This window comes from Peromyscus leucopus, chromosome 19 (genome assembly GCF_004664715.2).
Source record: "Peromyscus leucopus breed LL Stock chromosome 19, UCI_PerLeu_2.1, whole genome shotgun sequence".
NCBI lineage: Eukaryota > Metazoa > Chordata > Mammalia > Rodentia > Cricetidae > Peromyscus > Peromyscus leucopus.
The window spans coordinates 24,207,200-24,218,417 of record NC_051079.1 but is presented as its reverse complement, the minus strand read 5'-3'; the positions used below and the strand labels follow the sequence as shown (position 1 = coordinate 24,218,417).

Sequence of the window (11,218 nt, the reverse complement as noted above, 5' to 3'; positions counted from 1 at the left end):
TTCCAAGACAGAAAAATAACAGTACATACAGCTAGATATGCTGTAAGGAATTAACAAATCCCACACACAACTCACTGTCATTAAGATGTAGACAGAAAAAAGGAAAAGGCTGGGCAATGGTGGTGCACACCTTTAATCCCAGCACCCAGGAGGCAGAGGCAGGTGCATCTCGATGAGTTTGAGGCCAGCCTGGTCTACAGAGTGAGATCCAAGACAGGTACCAAAACTACACAGAGAAAAACCCTGTCTGGAAAAAAAGGAAAAAAAAAAAAAAAAAAAGATGTAGACAAAACAGCCAGTGGTGATTGAGTCCAAGATCGGAAGGTAAATGCCTCAGCTGAAGCAAGGAATTCCAATTTCCATGTTCTGTTGCAGCCCCTTAGGTTGCTGAATGATTCATACCCATGTTGGAATGCAAACTAAATGTTTCCCCCTTTCTAAAGTGCTTGGTTAGACCCTCTTCCTCTAATCTTTCTAGGCTTAGTTTTACAGCAAGGTAATGCTGAAACTTCAGGTTGTTCAACTCAAACTTTTTTAGTAAAAAATGTTAGCAAAGTACATACAGATTCATGTACTTTCTAAGCTACCACTTGGATTGTCCTAAGTCTTAAATTTAAAAAAAAAAAAAAGTTTTGCATTTGTGTCTGTGGGTGTGTACATGCCATAGCACACCTTATGGGAGTTGATTCTCTCAACCATGTGGATTTCCAGGGATGGAACTCAGATCATCAGTGTTGGTAGCAAAAACCTTTACCCACTGAATCATCTTGTTGGATTAGTCCAGATTTAATCTTATATCGATTGCTATACTATCTCAGCCTTTTTCCACAGCAGTCATATGTTACACAAACACCCTGTTCAAAGCTGTTAAAAATGTCTACAGGCTTTACGTAATCTGGCTACTTTTTTTTTTTTTTAAATTTCATTTTAGGTTTGTCTTCTGCCCAAATATATGTTTGCACCAGGTAAGTGGCTCTGGTGCTCAGGTCAGGAGTCATTAGATTCCCTGAAACTGGAGTTGTGAAGGTTATGAGCCACCATGTGGATGCTAGGAACAGAATCTAGGTCCTCTGGCAAGAACAAGTGCTCTTGGCCAGCCCCTAGATTTCACTTTGTTTTAAACTTGTGGCCTTTGTCTTAGTGGTGGTGGTGGTTGTTTTTTTTTTAAAGATTGCCATTTTGTTCACTGGCTCCTTTTCCAGAGGACCTAGGTTTTGATTGCCAGTGCCCACACTGACACAACCATCCATAACCACAATTCCAGGGGATCAGGCACCCTCTGGCTACCTCAGACACCAGAAATGCATGAGGCTCTTTTAATACATACAGGCAAAAACACATGCACACAGATTGTAGAGATTAACCCATCTGTGGTAGTGGGTGCAACTTTATCAAACCCAGAAAATAAGTTTTTGACTGTCTTGCTTTAGCTCATGCTGGCATCACACTTGGAAAAAAAAAAAAATCTTGCTTAGCCTCCTGATTGCTAAGGTTATAAGCATGAAATCATCACACCTGCCTGAATTTATTTTGTTGTCTTTAGAGATTGAACCTAGGGTTTCAAACCACTAGAAGTCACTCTCCCAGCACATAAAGGTATTGTGTGTGTGTGTTGCTAAGGATCAAACTCCACTTTGCCTTGGGCAATTTTATTGACAACACAACTAAGACAAGTTTTTTTGTTGGTATGTATTTTGTTTGAGGGACAGCTGTGCCGTGAAGGATGGCCTTGAATTTCTGATCTCCCAGCCTTAGCCTCCCAAGTGTTCACCACCTAGTTTATCGGGTGCTGGAGATCCAGCCCAGCCTCGCATACACTTAAAAACCAGCAATTTACCAACAGAGAGAGCTACATCCTCAGCCTTTGTGTTTCTTGAGAAGATAGGTAAGAGGGCCATTATTAATATTCTGGGCTACCTGAACTCAAGGGTTTAAGTGGTCTTCCTGCTTCAGCACCCCAAATACATTTCAAGTGCACACAACACCATGCTCAGAAAGATCAAAGGGGTTTGTTTTGGTTGCTGTTTGTTTTATAACCCCTACGACAGGGTTTTCTCTAGCTCTGGCTATCCTGGAACTCACTCTGTAGAGTAGGCTGGCCTTAATTTCAGAGACGCACCTACCTCTGCCAAAGAGCCCTGGTACTAAAGGCATGAGCCATCACCAACTGGTTTAGGAGAATAGTTCTTAACTATAAAAGGAATACAAAGAGAAATTAAAACCAAAAGCATGGGTGATGTTTCCTCAGCAACATAATTTGAATGGCCAGGTTGGCCTGTTTGCTGCTGCTATGATGGTCTGTCTGGAGGCTGGAAAAGCCCAAGAATTGAGGATCTGACAGCTACCAAATTTCTTCTTGCTGCATTATCCCAAATAGATCGGCAGAGTAACAAAGGATTGAGCTTGTAGGCTCAAGCGCTTTTATATTAGCATTGGTCCATTGAGGAGGCTATAACCCGCATCCCCCTTTAGGTCCTACCTCAGAGACTCAACAGGTGGGAGATCTATTCAAGCCATAGCACTCAAACTTCCTAGGCAATTAAGGAATCTTTCTAGGTTTCTCTATTAGTTTCCCTATTATGCTGTTTACATGAATGGATTAATATTCCCTCAACTTTAAAATCTTCAAATCTCTTAGAGAAGGTGTAATATAACAAAACACACGAAACAGTATAGTGGAACACTTGTCATACAGATTAAGATTTTGTTACCTTGCACATCCCACACCTGATGCTTAACCCTAAGTATTTCATCATGCATTTTGCATGATCCCCACAATTACCAAGACCAGGAAAATTATCACTGATACAACACTTTAGCCATATTAAAACCCCCACCAAGCATGTGGCTCATACCTGAAATCTCAGCACCTAAGAGACTGGGGCTCAGGAATTCCCCAAGTTTGGAGCCAGCATTGACCTCAGTTAGAACCTGTCTTGAAAACAATAAAAGCAATCCCTCTGATAGAGCATAGGACCACATCAATCCCAAAGTAAACTCCATCTGAAGTTCTTTAAAGTTTTGACTCAGAAGGTAGAGATTAGAAACAACATAGTGGTCTGTAAGGTGGGAAACTGCAAAGTGGACTTCAGCCAGTCCTTGGGCACTGAACATTTTTGGAGACTTTTTCTTTTGTTTTTGGAGACAGTTTCTCTGTATAGCCCTAACTGTCCTGGAACTAACTGTAGACCAGGCTAGCCTCGAACTTAGAGATCCACCTGCCTCCGCCTCCTGAGTGCTGGGATCAAAGGCGTGTACCACCAACTGCCCTGGGCCCACTGGACTTTTTTTTTATTCATTAGAGACAGGGTCTCACATAACCCAGGCTGCCTTAAACTTACTCTGCAGCTTGGGCAGCCCTTGAACTCAAGATCCTCCTGCCTCATTCTTTGAAGAATAGAGAATTTAGGCCATGTATGACCCTACCCTCCGCTTGCCACCCAAGCAGTTTTTGGTTTCCTTGTTTGAGATAGAAATCTATGTCCCCCACCCTCAACTCTCATACAGTACCAGTGCAGCTGTGACTGTCTATAGACTAGCTAAACTACAGGTATGCACCACCAAGCCAGTTTGGTCTTTTTTTTTTTTCCACCCCCACTGTGATACAGTTCAAATCCAGAGTTTTGCTCATGCAAGACAAGTGTTCTACAACTGAGGTATATCCCTATTATGGGACTCTAGTTGGGGCAGGAAAAAAAACAAACAAACATGTAACCCCAGGAAGGGTTGTAGATACAGCACAGATAGCAGGTGGTAGAGTGCTTCCTAGCATCCTCACGGCCAAGGTAATAGGCATTCGTTTTATTAACACACTTAATGATGAATTGTTTACATTCAATGTCTGGCCATATATATGCCTGTGTTTTTTCCCATACTAGGCACCAGCTGGGTGTTCAATTCACACTACCCGGAGTTAGCACTAGATCCCACAAGAGCAGTCTCTAGGCCTAACCCCACTTGGACACCTAGTAAAAGTTCCATGGTTGAAACCTGTGCATCTGACAAACTGGGGATCCTTCTTGCTGGGTTTGATAACTTGCTAGATGGCTCACAGAACTCAAGGAAACACTTTATCCACTCCAAAGGATGTTACAAAAGATACAGAATAACATCCTGATGAGGGATACATGGAATGAAGTCTAGGAAGGTCCTGAGCCCTGGACTTGTGTCTCTTCTCATTCTTGCTATTGCATATGAAAGAGCTACCCGTCTTTCAAATGCTTTGCTTGGCTTTCAACTACCTCTTCCCCCTGCTGCTGCAGCACACTGACCTTTTTGTAGCTCCTCAAGTATATCAGGCCTCCACAGATAAATTTTTTCATCCTTCATACCTCATTTCAGAATTAAACTCCTTGTCATACACTCTCATAATATTCGTGCAATTATTTTAACATACAAATATAAAAGCCAGCTGGGGTTAGTGGCTCACACCTGTAACCCCATCCATTCGGAGGCTGAGGCAGGAGTATTGCCCGGATTTTGAGGCCAACACTAAAATCTTGCCTCAAATAAAACTATAAAAATTACGAACGGCCGGGGTGGTGGCGCAGCTTAATCCAGCATGGAGGCAGAGCGGTGGATCTGTGAGTCGAGGCAGCCTGGGCTACAATGAGCTCCAGGAAAGCGCAAAGCTACACAGAGAAACCTGTCTAAAAAAAAAAAAAAAAAAAAAAAAAAAAAAAAAAAAAAAAAATTACGAACGGTTGCCAGGCAGCGGTGGCACACGCCTTTACCCAGCAATCGGCTCTGAGTTTAAGGCCAGCCTGGTCTACAGAACGAGATCCAGGACAGCCAGGGCTACACAGAAACCCTGTCTCAAAAAAAAAAAAAAAAAAAAAAAAAAAAAAAAAAAAAAAAAAAAAAAAAAAAAAAAAAAAAAAAAAAAAAAAAAAAAAAAAAAAAAAAAAAAAAAAAAAAAAAAGAAAGAAAGAAGAGAGAAAGAAAGAAAGAAAGAAAGAAAAGAAAAAAATTATGAACTCAAAAATTATAAACTCAACTAGACTCTGAGCTCCATTAGAGGTGCATTACTTACTCGGTTCACCTTTATTTCCAGAAAAACGAGATCCAGCACTTGCTCGGAGTTCAAATATTTGAATGCACACAAGTGAAGCGAAGAGAGACAGACAATTGGAAAGCTTAATTCGTAACAGTTCTAATGTTTCCAACATTCTCCCCCACCTCCACGCTCAACAGTTAACAAAACATGCATGCTCTCAGATACCTTGAGTCTCCAACCTCACGCAACCAACCCTCTCATCCTTCAACCCCAAAAGTCCCAAATCCAAAGTGAACCCATAGTAGCTAGCACCGAAACGATAGGAAACCCTCCTTCACCCCTGCGCAGCCGATCGGTTCCAGCCTCGGCCAAGATCCTAATCCCGACCTAGAGGCCAGGATTCTGAACTTCGGTTCGCGAAGCCACCATGCACACATGCACTTGGTCAGCGATAAAGGTGAAGCGCGTAGAGATGCGTCCTCCATGCTTTTCAAACGCCGCTGACCGCACGCACGTACATACGTGTCGGGCTGAGAAGCTAGACCCTGCGTCGCAGAGCTTCGGGTGTCTGTGCAGGTTAAGCGGGGAGAACGAAAGACAACGACCACTCTCTCGCGCCCTTTAAGAGCCACCCCCATTCCAGGCCGTAGAAGCCGAGAAAATGCTCGCGAGAGCCCTCGGATTCGGCCCGCTTCCTCCTCCCGGCTAGCCGGTCCGGAAGGAAGGCGGTGCCTCCCGCTTCCCGGCCTATACCTCACAAGGCAGCGCGGCCGCCGAGGCAGCCAATCAGCGAGCCCCTTGTAAGCAGAGGCGCGGCGAGCCAATGGGAAGTCGCGGCGCGCGCAGAGCCTCTCCTGGTCGCACCGGCCCCCTCCCTTCCGCCCGCCGCCTTCCACTCCGCCCCTGGCGGAGGAAGTGAGATCAGAGGCCCCATGTGAGCGGATTGCAACACATGCAGCTGCCTGGAGAGAGGGAGCCGGTGTCCTACGTCAGAGCCGCCGCCGCCGCGGAGCCGCCGCCGGGGAGGAGCAGCCGCTACCGCCCAGGACTGGGCCCTTAGGTAAAGCGGGCGTAGGAGAGGCCGGCGTCCGATGCGGCGGGCCGTCGGGGCGGGGAGAAGAGGGCAGCTCGGGGGGTGGCGAAGAAGGGGGCCGCTCTGCCCCAGCGGCGGCGCTAACTCTGTGGTCTTGGTGTCTCCGGGCCCCGCCGGGCCGCTCTAGGGAGGAGGAGGCGAGAAGATGGCGGACGACCCCAGTGCTGCCGATAGGAACGTGGAGATCTGGAAGATCAAGAAGCTCATTAAGAGCTTGGAGGCGGCCCGCGGGTGAGCGCCGCGTCCGGCCCCCCCGTGCCCTCTCGGATCCCGGACCCCTCAGGATGGCCGCCCCCGCGCCGCATGGCCGGATGAGGAGAACCCGGCACTAGCCAACTCCCGCCTTCTGGACCTCTGGGTAGTAGCCTCTGACTGGAGGGCGAGGGTCGGCGCGGCTGGCCGGGAAAGAAGTCCTTCCCCCTATTGGGGGTCAGGAGTCCGGCTCCCACGGCTCAGATCACTCGGCTCCCTCTCTGGAGGAAGCCACTGCTACTTCTGAACCCCCCTCGAGCCCTTGAATCCAGCGCCTCACTTTTCGGGCTCCCGGTGCTGCCACCCGACTTGGGTGCTGTTGGGGCAAAGTACTTGGCGTTCCTTTCCGAACGCCCTACCCTGATTTTTCTCTCTTCCTCTCGCTTCTCGTTCCTCAGCCAGGCCTCATTAAAATGGCCTCCCCCACTTGGACTTACAAGTCCCGTGTGGGTGAAGTTTTGGTGGGGAGGGCGGGTGAAGGAGAGCTGGCCAAGAGAGATCTTCCTGGCTCACCTTTATTTCTCTGGGTCTTAGACCTCTCCGGAGATGACTTCCCCCAAGTTTTCTAATTACCCCGGAGCTTCCTGGTTTTAGCTGTTCCAAGACCCGCCTATAAACCGAAAATGCCAGCGTGTGCGGGATGGGGTGGTGGTGGTTTTTTTGTTAACAAATCTGTTGTGTGCCTATTCAAGAGAATTCCAGGTAATGGGACTGTTTGATAGGAACCATAATAACAGAGTCCTTGTTGGCTTTCCTGTGGAGCTTCTTGCGAATAGAGTTGCCTGGTGGACTAATAAATAATGCTGTGGAAATTCAAAACTGACTTAAAGTGAGGTTTCTGTCTCATGTAAGTTGTATAGGAATTTGTAGGTGTGCCCATTCCTGGGTGAATAAGCGAGGCTGAAAGTAGCCATATGTCTTGTGTGAGAGTGTGCCAGGAGTATTTGTGTTTCTTCCATTTCTTGCTGTATTTTGTTACTTTCTCAGAGAAACTTTTTACTACTTGGGGTGTCCCCACCCTAAAAGTGGAGCATTATATATTCCTGCACTCCAGAGCATTCTTACAACAGAGTGTCTTTCTTCCAGGCCATGTGGGCAGTTGATTTGAGCACACAAATGACATTGTGTTTTTCAGCCCGAGTTTGTCGCTGATGGATAGCTTGACAGTGATATGAGGACCACCTTTGGCACCAAGTTCGTTTAACTTTTGAAATGGATTTGGCCTGATTCTACTTAAGTCCGTGGTTTTTAAAGCAGGATGCTTTTGCTTTGGTGTTTCATTCTTAATAAATGAGCAGCACTAATTTCTGTTTGGGATTAGACTTCTGAAAGTTTGGTTCTATTTGGTGTTTTATTCATGTCTTTGATGTAGTGTAAACACTTGAGTTGAAGGTGGATGCTTTTAATGTTATTTCTTAAGGTTTTTTTTTTTTTTTTAACTTAATGGACTTACTCATAGGAACTTGTACCATGTGGAGAGTGAAAATAAATAGTCCCAAATGTAAAAATACCGTATAGGAACGTTAATAGAGGTCATGATTCATTATGATGCCAAGAATTAGCCAGGTACTATTGTTTCAGTGGGCTACCTTAAAGCTCTTGGTGGGGTATTGACACTTAGGATTTACTGCTGTTACATTGTTTCAAGTTGGACTTGAACTTGTTCGTTGTTGTCTCGGTGCTTTCATTTAGGCTGGTCCATTTATTAGAATTTGGATGTAGTGCATTCTCTGAAGCAGTTCGACTATGAATTCTTTACTAATTTGCTTGGTTGAGTGAAGTTAACATTGAAGACAACACTGCTTAATAAGTTACTTTTCTTTCTCCTCCGAGCCAGAGTTCCTAACGACATGAAAGTTTTAAGGCTCTCTTAAAAGCCTTTGGAAACTTTACTTTCTAGTTTAGAAAAGTTCAGTAAGGATGCTAAACAATATTTTAGACAGGATTATGCAGTCTAAAATAGCTAGACTCTTCCTCTAAACAAATAATGTAGTTTATAATCTTGTCCTATTTTGCTTAATAATTTAGCTAGGATTTGGTTACACCTTGAGCCCATGGAAATGTTAAGATCCTGTCTATCTCAGATGTTGGTCAGGGAATCCAAAGTTTTATTGTATGTGGCTCAGAACTTTCTGGGTACAGTACATACCAGTTTATTTTGGGAAATGGCAAGATTTATTTTTCATTGCTGAGATGTATTACACTTTAAATTTCCATAGTGTTTTATGTGACACACACACACACACACACACACACACCCAATTTTTTTAAAAATATTTTTGTGAGTCAGCTGGCTTCCAACTCATTATGTGGCTGGCTGAAGCTAGCTTGACCTGATCTGCTTCCATCCCCAAGTGCTGCTTCCATCCCCAAGTGCTGAGGTTAGAGGATGAGCTACTAATACTAAAATATTCTTGCAATAATTGTGATGAACCTTAAAGACAAATTAAATGGCAAGTGGATCCATATGTGCCAGTATTTGGGGGTGCACCAGTTAATGTCAGTAGAAAACTAACTAAGGTTTGTAGTCGGATGCAGCTAGCACAAGACAAGGTAGTGATGGGTGCCTAGAATTGTCTCAGAAATGAAAAGGAACTTGTGGGCAGGGGTAAGATGTGGGTCTGCTTCCCTCTGTCCCGTTAGCTTTCTTTCCACTTCTTTGTGTGTACGAGTGGATGTTTGTAGAGGGCAAAGGAGAACTTTGTGGCATTAGGGCATTGGTTGGTTTTCTCCTTCTACTTTAAATCAAGTTCTGAGGCTGGAACTCAGGTCATCAGGGCCCAAGACTTTGTTTGTTTGTTTGTTTGTTTGTTTGTTTGTTTGTTTGTTTGAGACAGGGTTTCTCAGTGTAGTTTTGGTCCCTGTCCTGAATCTCGCTCTGTAGACCAGGCTGGCCTCGAACTCACAGAGATCCACCTGGCTCCACCTCCTAAGTGCTGGGATTAAAAGCGTGCCTCACCACCCAGCGGCTTTTTTTTCCCCCTTGAGTCAGGTTCTCATATGAAGCCCTGGCTGGCCTGGAATTCAACATATAGCTGAGGATGGCCTCCAGCTCCCAGAGATGTGTGTGTCTCTGCTCGTATGTGCTTTCACCGTAATCAGCCTAAACACTACTTTTTAAAATTTGCCTGAATAAGTAGTTTTGAAGTTTACTCAGTCTGTATGTGGTTATCTTTTGGTGTATAACCAACCAAATGTAGTGTATCTTAAAAAGAACTACTCACAAAATGGACTCAGTAGTTCAAATACATTGACAGGATGAAGTAACCACAAAATAATTGAGCATTTTGTCATAGATGCTTTGAGGCGATACATTGTCATTTAACATTCACATCAATAAATGTCACCGTTTGATACACAGAAGCAGCTGGGCTGAGAGCTTAGATAATGTTGTCCTGAATGTCACAGTGTGGAAATGTGAGGCAAGAGGAGCAAAAGCAGGCTGTGGAGGCCTCCGTGACCTGTGATGTTTGTTCTAAGCCTGGTTTCCACGCGTGTAACTGTGCGTAGTGATCCAAATATCCACATTCTGATTTGTGAACCCAAATGTGCAAGACTAGTCGTAAAAATTACTCCGAGTCCCGCAGACTGTATTATTTGTGGAATCGCCCTACAAAGACTAAAGGAGAAACTTGGTGACCCTATTTTATAGCACCTGGTTTCTAAGCTGGTGGCCCTGCACCTGTTTTGTTTTCATTGAAGTGAGGCTGAATATTTAAATTTATATGTGCTAACAGATAACCAGCCAGTTGTTTTCTTATGTATGTCTCTCTTAATACTTGGCTGCATATGATTTCACCTCTTTATGGTTATCTAGGTATAGTCCCCAAAGTTGACTTATAAGGAAAAACATGCACACAGACAAAACTGGATCTAATGCCACATGAGTTGAACCACATTTGGTTTCAAATAAGGAACTTAGAGCAGGTTTCTAGGTCTTTTTGTTTTTCTTTTTTGAGATAAGGTCTCCTATGTTCTTGGCTGAGTTTGAATGCTTGATCTTTCTGCCTCAGTCTCCCAAGTGCTGGGATTATAGGATGAGCCACCATGACCATTTCATCACTCCGGCTTTGGGGAAAAGGAATGGTCCTGAGTTCATGGTCAGTTGGCTACAGGAGATACACATCTTTCTCCTCTTAATAAAAGAAACATTTTCTTTTTCTTTTGGTTTTTGGAGACAGGGTTTCTCTGTGTAGCCCAACTGTCCTGGAACTGTAGACCAGGCTCACCTCAAACTCCACCTAGCAGAACATTTTCGAACTAGTGAATTTCAGTAAATGTGGGTTTTAAAGATATTTAAATGGGGTTTAAGCGTGAGGATTAAGAGAATGTGTTACTTAGAAGAAAGTAAGACACACCCAGAAAGTGGTATTGGCTTTTTCAAAAGAAAAACTAGAATTACAGACAGTTGTGAGCTGCCATGTGGGTGCTGGGAATTGAACCCGGGTCCTCTGGAAGAGCAGTCAGTGCTCTTAAATGCTGAGCCATCGCTCCAGCCCCCGGTATTGGCTTCTTAAGGAAGAGTGTGAGAAAGTAGCTCTTCCTAGTCTGGAAGGGCGGTTGTGACAAAGGCGATGCATTGGCTAGATGGCACAGTTCTAAAGTAAAACCAGTGATACCGTTTTCAGAAACGATACCTTCCAGTCAGGTGCTCTTTCTCCTTGCCCCTTTTCCATCCCTTCCTCTACTCCTTCCTGTTTTGCATACTCTGCATTTGCAAATATGTATTGGGAGGAAGAGTACTGGAGATTGAACTCAGAGTTGCAAGCGAGCACTGAGTGAACCTTCCAAGCCGTTTTGAAAGATACTGGTTTTGCTCCTAGTAATTGAACCCAGGGTCTGTCCATTCTAGGCTGTCACCCTGTTACTAAGCCACA

General features: G+C 44.6%; 1 protein-coding gene across 1 annotated transcript in view; it reads left to right on the top strand.

The window, feature by feature from the left end:
- The first annotated feature begins 5,891 nt into the window (after nt 1-5,891).
- Nucleotides 5,892-11,218, top strand: part of Etf1 (eukaryotic translation termination factor 1) — a 32,901-nt gene continuing 27,574 nt past the window's right edge. Inside the window, exons 1-2 of the mRNA XM_028886786.2 lie at nt 5,892-6,056; nt 6,217-6,320. Of these exons, the coding sequence (XP_028742619.1) occupies nt 6,235-6,320 (86 nt within the window). The 5' untranslated portion in view covers nt 5,892-6,056; nt 6,217-6,234. The remainder of the gene's footprint in view (nt 6,057-6,216; nt 6,321-11,218) is intronic.